Source organism: Lontra canadensis, unplaced genomic scaffold (genome assembly GCF_010015895.1).
Source record: "Lontra canadensis isolate GAN:19392208 unplaced genomic scaffold, GSC_riverotter_1.0 scaffold54, whole genome shotgun sequence".
Taxonomy (NCBI): Eukaryota; Metazoa; Chordata; class Mammalia; order Carnivora; family Mustelidae; genus Lontra; species Lontra canadensis.
In genome coordinates this window covers 13,581,114-13,598,194 of record NW_022631048.1, presented here as the reverse complement: position 1 = coordinate 13,598,194, position 17,081 = coordinate 13,581,114, and the positions used below count along the sequence as shown (strand labels likewise).

Below are 17,081 nucleotides of genomic sequence, written 5' to 3'. Positions count from 1 at the left end.
AGCCGGCCAGCACTGTTCCCAAGACAGCCAGGGGAGATGGAGGGGTTGGGCCAGAGGGGAGCCGCGGATGCCGCTGCCACACTCTCCCACGCCGTCACCCAGGCTCAGGCTTGCCCCTCCCCACCGAAACCACCTTTCAAAGAAAGAAATCTGAGAGGTGTGCCCCGCAGAGGCACGGGCTGTCGGGTTCATGCCCAACAGGAGCATGGGCCGAGGTCGGTGTTGGGGACCAGACCTCTGCATTCAGATTTGGGGAGGGTGGAGGCCACCCTCCTCCTCTCAGCACCACACGTAGGCTGGCCTTGCTGCTCCATCTCTGCCCTTGTTAGAGCCGCACCCACGCTATGTGGTCTGTTTTTTGTCCCCTTGACTGCAAGTCAGGCCCTGGGGGCCCAGCAGAGAGCCAGGCAGGAAGCTCCTGTTCAGTGGGGGACGAGGATGATACAAGCTACTCAACAAGTTTCTTTCTTTTTTTTTTTTTAATCATTTTTTTAAATTTATTTTCAACGTAACAGTATTCATTGTTTTTGTACCACACCCAGTGCTCCATGCAGTCCGTGCCCTCTCTAATACCCACCACCTGGTTCCCCCAACCTCCCACCGCCCCACCTCTTCAAACCCTCAGATTGTTTTTCAGAGTCCATAGTCTCTCATGGTTCACCTCCCCTTCCAATTTCCCCCAACTCCCTTCCTGCATCCTGGCGAGGGGAGAGGGAGAGGTGGGAGGGCAGCGGGAGGGGCTAGAGACGGGGCCTTGGAGGTTCAGGACAAAGGACTCGGCCAGGACGAGCTCTGGGGGACAGCACTACAGGCAGAGGGGCAGCGAAGAACCAGTCCCCACAGGAGAGTGTGGCAGAGGGACACGAGCAGGTGGGCCCTGCGTCCTGATGCGGATTTCTGGAGAAGCTTGAGGCATGGCTTCAAGAACTTTATCTTTTTTTTTTTTTTTTTTGACAGATCACAAGTAGAGAAAGAGGCAGAGTGAGAGGGGAAAGCAGGTTCCCTGCCGAACCCAACGCAGGGCTCCATCCCAGGACCCTGAGATCATGGCCTGAGCTGAAGGCAGCCACTTAACCCACTGAGCCACCCGGGTACCCCCCCAGGCACCCTTTTTCAATATTTCTTATAAGGCTGGCCTGGTGATGATGAACTCCATCAACTTCTGCTTTTCTGGAAAATTCCTTCTCCCTCCTTCAGGCTTGAAGGACAGCTTGGCCAGGTGGAGTGTTCTTGGCTGGCAATTTTTTGGTTTTGTTTTTTCCTTCAGCACTTTGAAAGTATCATGACACTCCCATGTAAAAACTTGTTTTTCTCTCACTGCTCTTAATAGTAAGATACTTTAAGACACTTCAAGCTACTCCTTATCTTTAACTCTTGACAACTTAATTAAAATGGGTCTCAGTGTGGGGTTTTTGAACTCGTCTTATTTGGACTCTGTGGGCTTCCTGGATTGGACACGCAGTTCTTGTCCCAGGGTAGTGGGGTTTTCAGCCGTTATCTCTTCGAAGAAGCTTCACTCTCTTTCCTCTTCTGGGACCCTGTAACGCCCATTCTGCTTCTTTGGAGTGTCCCACAAAACCCTTAAGCTATTCTTTTTCACTTTTTCTTTCTCCTCCTCTGAGCGATGAGCTCCGTTGCACTGTCAAGTCCGCTCTACGTCGTCTGTTGCTGAACCCTCCGTTGAATCCGTTTCCATTTCTGTAGCCTTCATCTCTGGTTTATGTGTGGTACTTCCTTAGAGTTTCCATGTCTTTGATGAAATTCTCATTTGTTCATGCCTAATTCTCCTGAGCTCAGTGGACATCTTTATGACACTATTTTCAACTTTTTATCAGGTTAAGTCACTAATCTCCATTTCGTGAAGATCTGTTTCTGGAGTTTCGCTCTTTTGTTTGGAACCTATTCCTCTGTCCATTTTCCTGGACTCTCTGTGTTGGCTTCTGTGTTTTTGGTACAACAGACGCCTCTCTGATCCCTGACAGAGGGCTCTCATGAGGGGGTGAAGCTTGTCATAGTCAGCCCAGCCCAAACTCTTGGTTCTCTCAAACCTTTGCAATGGCCCAAGCCACCTTCTTTCTTCTCAGTGGCTCCCAGTGGTTGAAAGAGTGCCAAGTCCTGCCAGTGTCCCAAAGGGGAGGCTCAGCCTTGGATGTGTGCTAAATTAGAAGGCTGACCCTCAGGCAGCAGCTTTTAAAGTAAGCACAGTCCTCTTTCATGGAAAGCCTGGGAGATAAGATTTCAGTCTGCATACTCTGTGCTGAGCCCTGGGCAGAGAGCTGTTTAAGAACGGTGTCTTCTTTGAACGGTGCTGTGGGCCCTGTGCATGCGAGCCTCACGGGGCCACCAGAAATGGGTGATCAAGGGACGTGGCCTCTGGAAGGCAGCTGTCAGAGCCAGGGTGGCAACATGCACACAAGCTCCTTCCAGGCAGACACTGGTGACCCAGACTGCTGTGTGTATTTTCACATGTGCCCAATACGTAGCAAGTGTTCAACTGGTTTCTGGATTTCTTTTTAGAGAGCACTGCTTCTCTGTGCCTGTGGATTTGGCGTGTCTAGAGAAGGAAGTGAGTGTGGGAGCCTCCTAGATCATGATTTTAGACCTGAACGTGGGCCTGGGAAATGCCAAGGGCATCACAGAAGGGCCTGGAAGTTGCAAGATCCTGCAGCCACGTGTACCTGGAAGCCAAGGCCCCATCCTGGCTCTAGGAAAGCAAGTCCTGGCAGGTGCTGAAGAGACGCTCCTCGCGTCATCACCAGGCAAGTGCGAATCAAGACCATAATGGAGATCCCCACGTACTTGTTCAAATGGCCGTCACTGAGAAGACAAAAGATGACAAGTGTTGCTGAGATCACCCACGCCCCCGTGCACCGTGCTGGGAATGCAGGTACAGCCACTCTGGAAGACAGTACAGAGTTTCCTCGAAACATGAAAAATACCCATGATCCGGAAATCTCACTTCAGAGTATGTAGCTGAAGAAAATGAGAACAGAATCGCAAAGAGATATCGGCGGTCCCGTGTTCACTGTGGCATTCGTGACAGCCGAGAGGGAGAGACGGAAGCTGAGTGTCCATCAACAGAGGAGTGGATAAAGGTGTGATGCACACATATCATCGTACATATACACACGTATCATGTGTGTAATACACAATGAAATACTATTCAGTCAGGAGAAGGAAAATCCTGCTGTGGGCCGCAACACGACGGACTTTGGGTGCGTTATCTCGTGGACATTAGGCAGATGAAGATAAATACTGCGTGGTACGACTTACACGGGGAACTTTAAAAAAAGAAGAAGGTCCAATCCAGAAGGCAACGGAGCACAAAAGTGATTTTCAGGGACTGGGGGTGGGGGAAATAGGGAGAGTCTGGAAAATGAAGAAAGTCTAGACCCAGCGCAAAGCATGGTGATTACGGCTGATAACACTGTGTCGTAGAACTGAAACTCACGCCGACGCATCACCATGAGACGTATGAAAGCTAAAGACCAGGAAAAAATTCCAAAATCAGCCAGAGGAAAATGATTCACTTCATGCCAGGAGCCATTCTTTGCCAGACCAGAAACCATGCACGCTTAGAAGGAAGCAGAACAATATTTGTAAACTGTCAAAACGCAAGAATTGTAGCCTGAGAATTCTATACCCAGCAGAAATGCCCCGGGGCACGAAGGTGGAACAAAGACATCCCCAGATGAAGAAAAAGCAAGAGAATTCATACCTAGAGCAGCTGCTCTAGAAGAAAATAGTAACAAAGTTCTCCAGACAGAAGAGAAGCGGGGTCGTAGGGAAACTGAGAACATCGATAATACAGGAGGAGCAACATAAATTGTTAAGATACACATACGGGGGCGCCTGGGGGGCCCAGCCAGTGGGGTGCCCCCCTCTCAGTTTCGGCTCAGGTAGTGATCTCAGTGTCGTGAGAGCGAGCCCCGCATCGGGCTTGGGATTCTCTCTCCTTCTCCCTCTGCCCCTCCTGCTTGTATTCTCTCTTTCTCTCTCTAAAATAAATAAATCTTTTTAAAAATGGGGAGAAACCGCATATGTAGTGAAAATCAGTACTGGGAAACCCCCCAGAGATGGAGGGGGGGCTCCGGCAGGGGGCGCTCACGGCCTTCCCCTGGGCCCATCGCTGACCCGACACGAAGAGCCCGCAGGGCCCTCACCTGGACTGGACCATGCCTGAGGCTGCGACACCTGCAGGAGGGAGAGACACGTCCCTGGTCCCAGGGCCACAGTTCAATTCCCACTCCCTTCCTCCGTCGCACGCACTTTGGGCTCATAACAGCCCCTCCCGAGTCACCCCGTTTCTCCTCGTTCCCAGACTTGCTTAGGGTTTTGCCCAGCTTGATTGTCTGGGGTTGAAATTCTCTTACTCTTGAATAAGCCCATCTGTTCCTGGTGAAATAACTGGCAGTTTTCATTGTGAAGTTTAGCTATATACGTATGTACACATAGCCACACTTAAGTTTTATTTTTTTTTAAGATTTTTATTTATTTATTTGACAGAGAGAGACACAGCGAGAGAGGGGACACAAGCAGAGGGAGTGGGAGAGGGAGAAGCAGGCTCCCCGCTGAGCAGAGAGCCCGATGCGGGGCTGGATCCCAGGACCCTGAGATCACGACCTGAGCTGAAGGCAGATGCTTAACGATTGAGCCACCCAGGCGCCCCCTACACTTGAGTTTTGTGTATAATATAAACTTAATTTATAACTGCATGTATATATATATTATAAATTTAGAATTTGTCATTCTAACACCGCTGGGGGTTCCAGTGTATGTAGAGGGACTCGAACTACAACAGGAAGGGAGAGGGGACCTGCACGGCGCTGCGGGCTCTCCATCCCACACGAAGTGATGAGATGTCAATCCTAAGCAGGCTACGAAAAGTGTGTCTATAATCCCTAGAGCCACTAAATACTTTTCTTTAAAGATTTTATTTATTTGAGAGAATGAATGAGCAGGCAAGAGAGCACAAGAATGGGGGAGGGGTAGAGAGAGAAGCAGACTACCCGCCGAGTAAGGAGTCTGATGCAGGACTCGATCTTGGGACCCCGGGATCAGGACCTGAGCCAAAGGCCGACATTTCACTGACAGCCACGCAGGCGGCCGCATAAATGTGGTATCTACAAAGAAATGCAGTCAGGAAGAGAGCAGCAGGGCGGGAAAGAAGAAACAGAGAACAACTGCTCGCCTAACCCCAAACCATGCAATAGTTTCATTAAATGGGAAGGGTCTGGCCTTGGACACGGGCACTGTCTGCACAGCAGCTAACGGAAACGAGGCTGTTTCTACTCTCGGACTCTACTCCTCACACCACTGACCACCCTCACCGCACCGGGCAGCTCTCCACCGAGGAGAATCGGGGGTCCCACCATCTCTCTTGGCTCTAACACCGTGTCCCTGGTGACCGCTTCGACCCCACAGGGGAAGGGCTCAGTCCCCCAAAACTCCCCCTGCGTCAGACGCCAATGGCAAGCCCCAGCTGCTCTCCGTACCTCCGCCAGGTCAGCCGCCGATCGGGCTTCCCACAAGCCCCTCTCTGGGTTGATACTTTGCTCAACAACTCCCAGGACTCAGGACAACTCTTTCATTTACCGGTTTATCATACAATAACGAACATGGTAACAGGCCTGTTCAAACAGATGACGGTGCGCGCAGGGCGAGGTCTTGAAGGGTCCTGAGTGCGTGAGCGCCTGCTCCTCAACCTTGGGGAACGGGGTGCTCCAGCCTCTGGCACAGCACGTGTCCCCACCCCAGCAGCTCTCCGGACCCGCACTTCAGGGACTTCCGTGGCATGACTGACTATGGCCATCTCCAGCACCTCTCCCCTCCCTTGAGCTTGGGGCTGGGCTTCTAATCTTGGCCCCATCCTGAGCGCCTCACTGGAAAAAAGACACTCTTTTCACCTGAGACATTGCATGGGATTCAGGACTCTGGCCAGGAGGTGGATGGGAAGACCAAATATATTTTATAAATATTTTTTATTCTATTTAAATATTTTTCTAGAAATATTACATGCAGATATAAATATATAAATATAAATGTTATAAATAGATTTTTAAAAAGATTTTTATTTGTTTGAGAGAGAAAGAGAGAGAGCAGGAGTGGGGAGAAGGAGAAGCAGGCTTCACAGTGAGCAGGCGCCCGGCACGGGGCTGGGTTGCTGGACCCTGAGATCAGGACCTGAACTGAAATCAAGAGCCGGACGCCCAACCGGCTGAGCCAGCCAGGTGCCCTGTGCATCACAATATCACAGCAAACACGGTGAATTAAAGACACGTTATACTCTGGACTTTTAAAAATCACCCAATCCCATGCTGGCTTCAAGGAACTCGCCGTAAATATAAGGCACGTTGGTCAAAGTGAGCGGTATCAAAGACCCTGATACTATCACTCATCAAAGACATCAGAGACAGCTGCGGACAGGACCTGTTGTGTACAAACTTCAGCACCGACTCCAGTAGCAAATAAAATGGACTTTGTACACCACGACATTTATGCCGGGAGGTTAACTCTGAAATCCGGTTAATATACCATATCAGGAGAACGTTACGTTTTTTGATATAAATGACTCACGATCCTCTCAATGAATGGGATAAAAAAGTGTTTGACAAAATCCAACACCCCTTCCTGACAAAAACACTCAGAAAACTAGGAATAAAGCTTAACTTCCTCCACTGGATAAAGGGCACCTACAGAGGCCAGACCCCTAAGGTCTGGGGAAACGCCAAGCCCACGACTGGGTGCTGGACAAAGGGGCCCACGCCCGCCTGTGGCATCCCGGAGGCTCCGGCCAGGCCAGTGAGGCCACACAAGCAAGTAGCAGGGGACCTGAAATCGCTCCCAGTCACACACAGCAGGGCTGTTGGTGTGGACAGACGGAATGGCCAGAAAGCTACACTAATGGTGATTCTGTCTGGTGTTGGGGCCGACAGCGACGCACCAGGGTCGGCGGGTTTGCGAGTGCTCACAGTGACCAACTGGACACAGAGAGCATCTGCCACGGCAGCAAGGGGGGAGGACGTCAGGCGCAAACCCAACAGAGCGTGCCGGGGGCTCTGTTGAAAACCGTACAACCCGGACGGAAGGGTTGCAGTCAAGCAGACAAGAGCAGAGACGGCATGTGTTCGCGAGTCCTGAAGTAGTGCTTCATAGACAGACAAGCGGACTCTAAAATCGCTGCGGAGAGTCAGGAGAGGAGGAGGCCGAACAATGTGGGGAGAACAGAGTCAGGGGACTCTCGCCGGCTCCCCAGTTCCGGGCGATCGAGTCAGGATGGTACTTTCCAAGCGACGGGCACAGCGAGGGAGGAACAGAAGAGAACCCAGCAACGGCCCCGCACAAAAACGGCCAATGGACGTCTCAGGAAGGCTCGAAGGCAATCTGGGAGGGAAAAGATGGTCTTGTCACCAGACGGTGCCGGAGCCCTGGGCATCCACGTGCAGACACCAGATTCCCAACCTCAGCCTCAGACTTACAACAAAAGTAACTCAAAATGAGTCCTACACCTAGGTGTAAAGTGCACGTTCTACAAGAAAACAGAGAAAAACGTTTGTTTGTAACCTGGGGTCGGAGATGTGACCCAAAATCATGAGGACAGACACTGGCAGCCTGACGCAGAGGTAAGGCAGTCCTCGTAAAAGGTAAAACGTGGGCTTGGGAGGTGCCGGGCTGAGGAGTGAACACTCGCCCGCCCACAGAACGGCCACGCGCCCCCGGGACATGCGAGCGTGGCCAAGGACCCGGTGCCGGGCTCCGGGGACACCGAGCTGGCGCGTGTGCGATGCGGGCGCCCTGCAGGACAAGCCGGCGCGGTCTCAGAAAGTGGCACACCCTCACCCCATGAGCCCAGGAAACCCTGCATCTCACCGTGTGCCCGAGACAAAGGAAAACCTGCATGTCCAAGTCTGTGGTGGTTCTCGGTGTCTTGTTGTCACTGGAACCTGGACATGAGGTTCTCACCAGGCGGATGGCCCAACTCTGGGGGCTCCGCGGGTGGAAGGGGGAACAGTGGGCGCCCAGAGGACTCTCAGAGGCACCGTTGGAGGGGTCAGTCTCGGAAGTGCACAGGGAGTCCCCCTGCACTCACGGGACATCCCACAGGACACCCGCGGGGACAGGGAAGCACCGTGAGCACGTGACGGTGACGGGACAACGCGGGGGCGTCCCGATGCTGAGCAGGCTGCAGGAAGGCCGCCTCCCTTAGAGCAGTCTGGAAGCCACACCAGCTCGGGAGGGAGCCTGCCCTGCCCCCAGGCTTCACCAGAGCCCCCGATTTCCTCCATCGGACTCGCACAGAGCAGCCCCTCCCAACCTCCTCCTCCTGGCCCTGTCCTGACCGCGGCTCCTCTGCCGTTCCCAAGAAACCCATTTTGCTGGTACAACCACTGGCTGCTTTATTTCAAGGCTGGTCTGGTGGAGGTGGACGGGTCTACACGTTATAAGTCGTTAAACCGTACACCAAAAGGAGTCAAGGTTACTGCAAGTTACTTTAAAAAAATATTTTTTATTCCAGCAAGTGGTCTGGGGAGTCCTAACCTGACGGAGACCTGTGCGTCAGGACAGCGTTCCAAGGGGACAGTCCAACAGTGAGGGCGCGGGAGCGGGAGCAGGCCCGAGGGCCGAGCAGGGGACTCCGCACACTCAGTGCCCCTCTGTGATGGCCCCACGGGCGTGTGCGGCTGGGTCGGGGATGTGCAGAGGAGGGGCGCTGCGGAACGTGGGGAATGAGGGAGGACGCTGAGCAACCTGCTGTTAAGGGCCCGAGGACAGAGCTTGGAAGAGCAAAGGCAGAGCTGGGACGCCTGCTTGGGAGTGGGGTTCAGCACCCGAAAGTCTCCGCCCCGCCCCAGCTCCAGCTCTGCGTCCTGCCCTCTCCGGATGCTGGTGGACTCTCGGGGCGGGGGCGCTCCAGGCCCTCATCCCCCCGCTCAGAGCCCTGGGAGACCGCCCTCCACCACCTCTGGCTCTGCAACCGCCCCACCAGGGAGATAGCGCCAGTCACGTTCTCACTGGCCCAGTGGCACCCTGCCATGGTGGCCCCTGCCCCCAACCATCATCCCATAGCCGATGGGGGCCAGGTGCCCCGCGCGCCCCCGTCACAGCAGCACGCTTAGAACACAGAGCTTGGTTTGGACCATGTGCTCATTTCATTAGATCCTGGACTGTAAGCTGGGGAGGGGGGGAGAAGCGCGCTGCACGGTGGGGCTCCAGTCAGGGGTCGGCAGGGGCGAGGGCCTGGGGCAGCAGTGCAGCTTCTCCCGGAGCCCACAGGGCCTGGCTCGCCGGCACGGAGTGGGCCGGGCAGGCAGGTTCAGGCGTTTCTCTGCTCTGGGGGAAGGTACTCGAGGCCCAGGTGCCTGAATAGGTCTTCCTCGGAGGCCACACGGAGCAGCATCTTCTGCAGCAAGAGTGCGGGTGTCGCGGCCTGGGAGCGGCCCCACCCCCCAGGGCCACCGCGGGCTTCCTCAGGAAGGGTGTGGGGAGGGCGTGGGGAAGGGCAGCCCAAGGCCAGCAGGTTCCTCCCCCAGGCGTCCCCCCAGCGACACACCTGCTCGGGGTCAAAGAGCCCGTGGCTGTTCAGGCACAGCCCTCTCTCCTTCCGGCTGAAGAGGCGCAGCTCCCGCTCGAAGTGCTGGGGAGAGCGGGGCTGTGGCCGGGCCGCGACCCCTGCAGCCCCCAGCCCGGCCCCCACGGCACACGCCTACCTTAGAGCCCGTCCAGCCAAGCAGGGCGAAGGGGAGCTGGCTGACAGGGACCACCACCAGGTCCACGCGCACGGCCCGCCTGTGGGCGCCCCCCACCGCGGCCCCTGGGGGCTGTGGCAGGCAGAAAATGCAGAAACTCCTCTCGAAGGCGTCCATGGTGTGGCTGTGCCGGGTCCGGCGCCTGGCGTCTTCGGGGTGGCCTCGGTGGTGCTGCTGGTACAGGACAAGGCCCTGCAGGCAGAGCAGGTGTGGCCGCAGCCGTGGGGCAGGGCCGGGGCAGAAACCCGGGTCCCACAGTCCTCCCAGCCCAGGCAGCCCGAGCCCCTCACCTGCCTCTCCAGGCGGCGCATCACGTGGGGCAGGAGCCCCGCCTCCAGGCCCTCCCGGGGATGGCTGAGCAGCAAGTCCACGTCGTGGCCGTGCAGCTTACCCCTGCGGGGGCACCATCAACCCGTCTGACTCGGGCCACGCAGGGGTGGCAGCCATGCACTCCCCGGTCCCGGGGGCAAGGCCCGCTCCGTGCCTTCCCCGGGGGCCGTCAGACCCCCTCACCTCTGGAAGCCGCCCACCAGCGTCACGGTGGCCCCGGGCAGAATGTCCACAGCGGCAGCCTCCACCTCCTGCTGCAGGGCCTCGGCTTCTGGCCGCTGCACCGGGATGCTCAGCTCGTGGTAGTGCTGGAGTCCTGCAGAAGCACGGGCCCCTGACCGTCCCCGCCCCACCGGCTGCACTCTCCACCAGACCCTCCTCGCTTCGAGGCAGAGGAAACCGTAGATCCGCGGGCAGCTGCATGAAAGGGCAGAAGCCCCCACGTGCCGCACCCACTCCCCACCATGGCAATGACTGTCCGTCCCATCGGGGTGCTGGTGTGGATGCCCTCACGATGCAGACCCTACCCCTTGAGGCCTCAGCTTTCCTCTCCATAAAATGGGCCAGAGGTGATAAGGACATGAAAGAGGTAGAACCCCTTCACTGGAGCCCTGGCCCATCTCAGCACCCGCAGGGGCACCGCTACCTCCTGCACGGTCAGGAGAGGTTTCAGGGGGCAGCAACGGCACCTGGGGGCACAGGCTCTCAGTAGGTGGTTCCTGACCACATCATGGGGGGACGAGCGGCCAAGTGGCACCAGTAGTGACAGCTCCTCTGTCACAGACATGTGATTCCCTGGGTCTCATGGCATGGGGTCCCCTATACAACCCCCCTCCCCCAGCCCAGGGGAAATATTCCAAGATGCGGGGGGTGCCAGGCTGCGGATCGACTTCGGCCAGGGCCCCCAACCCCAGCCACGCGGGGAGGACAGAGCATCTAAGCCCTGCAACCCACTGGCCTCACACAGAGCTGCTCACGGAACCACACGCTTCATAGAGAATGTAACGGAGGCTCAGAGAAGTCAAGTCCCAGGGCCATGGTCACCCAGCTAGGGGCCGAGGCAGGATCCAGCCCAGGCCTGACCCACTCTCAAGCTCACACTCATTCCACGGCAATGGGGCCCCCTGCCATCACAGGCCCTGACCTGAGCCACTCCTGCCACACAGGTCCCCGTGCCATCTGCCAGCGTGCCAGGACACCAGCCCCATGCCGGCAAGCTGTGCACAGAGCACTGACCACTGAGACCCAGCCTCCCCTTCCTGGTCTAGCCGGGAGGTGCAGACATCACAGCAGTCACTGTCACCATCACTGTTTGCTGTGGATGGGCTGCAACGGATCCAGACTCCACCCCGCCAAACAGAGAGGCCTGCCTGCCCCGGGACCTCCATGCACTGACCCCACACCCCACCATCCAGGAAGCCCCCCGGCATGCGCTGTGGGCCGGCGCTGAGGGCTCCAGGTGTGGGCAGCCCGGGGTCCTGCCCTTCTCAGAGGCTCACCTGCTCTCTGCTGCTGGGTCAGCCTTTGGAGCTGTTCGTGGAGGCTGTCCAGGGTCCGCAGTCCGTCCCGGTACCAGCGGTCAGCAGTCTTTACCCCAACCCCGAAGATCCCGGTGAAAAGCTGTTTGGGAGATGAGCACAGTGTGGTCAGGAGCAAAGTCCTGACAGAAGACACAGACGGCCACGACCGTTGGCAAGGGCAGCAGTGCCTTGGGCCGCCCCGTGGCCACTCCCGGCTGTCTGGTTCCAGCAGCCTGCCCGAGGCCACATGGTACACGCACAGGCAGGATTCAAACCCCTAGGCTGGCCTGCACAGGGGACAGCCCGGACAGACCCCGCTGCACCTCCCTCCAAGGGCCCCTGCTCTGGCAACCTCTCTCCCCAGGGCCCATGCAGGTCCAGCACCACACACCAGTCATGGCCACAGCCTCCTGTCCACTGGGAACCACACCAAGCAGGAGTCACTGCCTGGCCACAAGGAAGTATAGCATGGGGGCCAACCTCTCGCTGGGGGCAGCTGACGCCACGTGGGCTTCCCACACGGGTAGGGGCCTGGACCCCAGCCCTAGCAAGTCACTCTTTCCTTCCTAACCACAGCTCACTGGTTGGAGATAGGCACCTGCTCTAGCTAATCCCCTCCCTGGCAATTTTTGGAAATGAAACAGAAGGTCAGGCCTGTGCCATGGTAGCGGCTGTAACCCACGGAACAGGAAGTTTCCGTGGCCGGGTCTCAGCTGGCAAGTGGGCCAGTGCATGGAAAGGAGGAGGACTCTGGTGGCCCTTGGGTCCCCGAGCCCTGCTTCCTCTGGCTACAGCCCTGCCCCTCTCGGGCTATGCTGGCCGTCCTTCCTTCCCTCGATCCCCTGAACCAAGAGCCCGAGTGCCGACAGAAAAAATGCTCAGAACCACCCAACCATGTTGCTTAAACAATGAACTTCTGGTTGTTGACCCACCTCTCTGCTGGCCTGGGCGCTCACCCGGGACCCTCCATCCTTCACACGTGGCTCCTCTCCCTCTCTGAAGCCCCCCGTCGGCCCCTAGCACATTTGCGGCCACCCCCAGAGCACCAACGGCCCACCCTGCCAGGGAAGCCCCCCGCCCCAGCTGGTCGCTGACGGGACAGGTGTCAGAGCAGCGAGACGGAGGGGGCCACAAGAGCTCGGGCACATCCCGTCGGAGGCGGGAGGAACAGGGGCAGGTGTGCTATGGACACAGGCAGGGCGACAGGCAGGGTGACAGGCGAGAGCACAAGGAGGGAGACCGTGTGAGGAGGGGCAGCCCGTAGACTCGGCTCCGGGAGGAAGTTAGTTTCGTCTAGCACGCTCCATTCGAGATGCCGGTGGACACGGCACACTGGGCGCTGTCCCACGGACGGTCCGACAAGCACGGGCGCTGCTGAGTGATGAACGCGCTGCCCGGTGCTCAGCATGAGCTTGCCCTCACCCCGCTCGGCCTGGCCGCCTCATGCACATCAGGTGTCAGCCAGCTGCCGCCGCCTCCGTGACACCTCACCCTGGGCGCCCTGCTCGCCCCCTGTCCACGGATGGAGCCGTGCTGTGCTCCCAGGGAGGGCTCCAAGCCCCTGCTGGGATCTGCCCTGCACGTACCTTCATGGTCTGGTACCGCTCGGACCGCCGGACCCTCTCCACCTCCTCACACACCCCATGTTCCAGCAGCTCCTGGGGGACCAAGCAAAAGGCTCAGCCCGACTGGAGACAAGGGCAGGGCACAAGGACCAGGCGGAACCCAACACTCAACAAGGCAGCTTCATCCGATCAGGACCCACTTGGAAACACAGACCATGCCTGGGGAGGCGTCAGTGCTCCTGGCCTCATGGCTCTCGGCCCAGGGAACACGGGCCACCTCTCAGATGAATGACAGGTCCCAAGATACGTGAACCATGGCTTTTCCAAACACAGGGGACATATTCAACAGGATTCTGCGTAAAAGCTTAACTGAGTTCAAAAGTGCGTCTGGTCCCCACATGTTCTCCCAGGGGCAAGTGTACCCCTTAGATGGCCCACTTCACAGGACACGCAAAGGACCTAACATTTTGGGTTCTCACATACTCTGTATGGTAAAAGGAGGCGCTTCAAGTCAGGGGCTCCCCTCCACCATCCCAGACAGTGGGCCGCCACCGGTGATGCCAGCTCCCAGCCCTGCCCGTCCCTCCCAGCCCCACGGTGTGGCCCCATTTACAGACGAGGAACGTGAGCAGAGGGCGGCTTGCCTGGGACCAGAAGCTGGCCTGCATGGCTGCCCTGAGCCCCCGACCCCCGCGCTCACAGTGTCCGGACCACCTCACCCACCTGCCCGCACCCCCAACTCCACCAGGCTGCGTGCACGGAGCACCCACCTGGACGACCCTGCATGAGTGTTCTCCAAAGTGGGGCAGCCCCTGCAGCTGGCTCGGGGCCGTGACCTGGCTCGGAAGGGCCTTGAGCACCGCGGCTGCTCTGCGGAAGGAGAGGAAGCGGCCTTCGCTGCCCTCAAAGCCTGCGGCCTCTGCAAGCACCTCCAGAGCCTCCTGCCGGGAGAGGCCCTTGGTGAGGGGGGAGGGGGCCCAGCTCCCCACCCTCCAGCTCCCGTCCACCTGTCCCCAAGCTGGGACAGGACACAGTAGCAGGGCTCCCGGGAGCAGGCCTGGCCCCACCCCAGGGAGGCTGGGAACCCAGGGCTCACCGAGAGGCTGGTGTTGGGGTGTGTGAGCGGCGTGGGGCGCTGGCAGGCGTAGGGAGGCACCCTCACGGGGCCGGGTGGCCCTTTCGCGGGCACAGCCGCCTGCGGATGGGCAATACAGAGGCCATGCAGAGACTGAGGGCTCCCAGGGCCAGGCCGCCCCTGGAGCTCCACCCCGACAAGGACAGGAGGGGCAGAGTAGGCCGAGGAGGGGCTCCTCGCCCACCGCAGCAGCAGGCATGGCCCCTGCAGGCTCTCAGGGGCTACGCTTCCTGTCACTGAATCTAGTGAGTGCTCCACCCCCTGAAGCCCTCTCAGTCAAGTGGGCTAGCAGTGCTCGTCGTCCCCCTCGCAGACAGGGACTGCAGCTCGTGGCCGGGAGGCAGAGCCCGGGTCTGAACTTGGGACGCCCGACTCTGAGCCCACACACACCTGCATCCCCCAGGAAGCACTGCACAGGGCAGCAGCCACGGACCCACCTGGGGGTCCTCGGGTCATCTGACTGGGACTGACCATCTCAATACTTGAGCAAGAAAGGCCTGAAAAAGCTCGAAATGACTAGACCCCAAGAGCTCACGGCAATGATGAGAGCCTGAGCTGGGAAGGCCTGGCCTCCCAGGGCCCCTGGTGGTCTGCACTGAGCCCCACTGTCCCCCTCATCTGTCGGCCCGAGGTGCTGCTGACAGGTCACCTGTCCCCTCTGAGCCATAGCCTGCACCGGCATTCCTCGCCCGCCCCATGCTAGGCCACCCAGCTCACCTCCAGACGGTGCCGACGCTCCACGGGCACAGGCCGCCCAGCCGCCATGCTTTCCGTGAACCAGCTGATGTCCAGCAGCTCCGGGCTGGTGCACTCTGGAGGAGAGGCCGCCGCCGCCCTGCGCTCCTGCCAGCACCTGGCCTCCTCTGCGGAGGTCTGTTCCATTACCACATGCGTCACCTCGGAGCTGGGCATTGAGAGGGGACAGAGCTGATGCCCAGAGGTCCTTCCTGCCTCGCTCCGCCTTGGCTCACAGTCCCCTCCACCTGGTGAGCACCCGTTCCCGCTTCCAGCAACCTCCTCAGAAAGCCCCTTCTCGCCGATGAACGTGTCTGCCACCCCACCACCCACAGAGCTGCGGCCCAGCCCAAGTTTCTGTCCACTCATCTGTCCTCTCCCTGGGCTCCTGAGAACGGAGGCCAGGCCCTGAGCCTCTCCATCTGCTGAACCCAGGCTCCTTGGGTCTGAACCCCAGCTCTGCCACACACGCTGCATCTCACTTCTCTGTGCCCTGATTTCCTCCTCTTTAAAGCCGTTAACGTGACTACCACGTAGGGTTATTACAAAGATTAAGCAAACTCATAAGCCAAAGGGCTTAGAGGCTTAGCACCCCGCACACTAAACTCCCAGCCGGTCTCTGGGAAAGGTTAAATCACTTCAAAACAAACCAGAAGGAAAGCTGCTGGGGGACTGGCCCCTGGTTTGCTTGCTCTGTCAACTTCAAACCTAGGGAACCCATTTCCTTAATCGCAGCAGTGTCTCCGCACCCAGCCCAGGATTTTTGCCAATCTGGGAGCCTCGCGTGGCTGTCTCTGCCGGAGGGGCGAGGTCGGTCTGGCTAACAGGGCCAGACGCACTCGCCCTGGGCAGAAGGCGGTGAGCCGGTGATACCCTCAACCATCCCAAACGGCCCTCTGGCTCCTTCCAGAGCCCCGGGCACACACCCTCTGCTTGTCCCACAGAGTACTCCTGGCCCTAACCGCGAGCACCCGCTGCGGAAGAGGATATTCGGGGAAAGCCAGGAGAGCACCAAGAGGCGCGGTCAGCTGGAATCCGAAACCGCGGGCCCCTCCACTGCCAGGTGAGTCGGTTTAGACCTTAACGTCCTCCGCTGAAAAGAAACGCGGCGCGCGAAAGTGGCTGGTCCCGGGCGAAGTCTGAGCACCGCCATGAGGGCTCCTACCACGCAGCAGCGTCCGCGGGCCGTGCGGGCCGGACCATACGCGCACAGGAGTCCCTCGGTGCCCTGAGGGCGCAGCACCCGCCCCGCGCCCCTGGTGCAGGCGCCCCCCCACCACGAAGGCGCCGCGGGCAGGCGCCCCCCCACCACGAAGGCGCCGCGGGCAGGCGCCCCCCCACCACGAAGGCGCCGCGGGCAGGCGCCCCAGGGCTGCCCCGGGCCGCAGGCTTCTCCGCTACGGCGCACCTGTAGGCGTCCAGGACCCGGAAGCCCTTAGAGAGCGCCAGGCGCGTGAGGAAGGCGCGGCGGCTGCGGCCCATGCGCGGCTCGGCCAGGTGGATGGCTACGCCGGGGAAGCGCGGCGGGCAGGGGCAGGCGGGGCCGGGGCGGGCCGGGCCGCCGGGGGAGCCGGTCCGCGCTCGCCGCCGCCGCGGTAGCATCCTGGCTCCGCGCGGGCCGCCGCCGGGAAGAGGCGCGCGGAGGTCGGAAGAAAGGTGCCCGAGGCGGGCTGGCGGGGGACGTGGCACGCGGCGGAGCGAGCGAGCAGGCCGCGCCCCGCACACTCCGGGGGCTCGGGGTGCCTCCTGCCCCACAGACGAGCGTTGGCGCCCGCTGCCCGGTCTCCATGCAAATAGCACCATAGGCCCCGCCTTTTATGCAAATAACCGCCGAGCGACCCGGAGAGTGCGGGCGCGGGGGGCGGGCCCGGGCGGAGAGGGGCGGGGCGGGTCGGAGGTGTGGCCAGCGAGCCCTTTGGCGAGCGCGGGGGCGGGGCCGCGGAGCGCGGGGCTGGAGCGGGGCAGAGGAGCGCGGGGCGGGGCGGGGACGGGGGCGGGGCCGCGGAGCGGGGGGTGAAGTGGGGTGACGGGGGCCGCAGAGCGCTGGGGC

At 59.4% G+C, this 17,081-nt stretch overlaps 1 protein-coding gene across 2 annotated transcripts; it reads right to left on the bottom strand.

Annotated features, from left to right (window-relative positions):
- Positions 1-8,954: 8,954 nt before the first annotated feature.
- POLM (DNA polymerase mu) lies at positions 8,955-16,737 on the bottom strand. Of its 2 annotated transcripts, XM_032875066.1 has the most exons (11): positions 16,440-16,735; positions 15,014-15,200; positions 14,258-14,356; positions 13,932-14,102; positions 13,183-13,254; positions 11,576-11,696; positions 10,260-10,392; positions 10,037-10,139; positions 9,708-9,938; positions 9,551-9,634; positions 8,955-9,400 (listed from the first exon to the last, which is right to left on the bottom strand). In XM_032875066.1, the coding sequence occupies exons 1-11, from the start codon at positions 16,631-16,633 to the stop codon at positions 9,314-9,316; spliced, it is 1,482 nt and encodes a 493-aa protein (XP_032730957.1). In that variant the 5' UTR covers positions 16,634-16,735; the 3' UTR covers positions 8,955-9,313. The 2 variants fall into 2 exon arrangements, with proteins under 2 accessions (XP_032730957.1, XP_032730958.1); XM_032875067.1 differs by lacking the exon at positions 10,037-10,139 and having other exon boundaries at positions 10,260-10,384; positions 16,440-16,737.
- Positions 16,738-17,081: the final 344 nt, after the last annotated feature.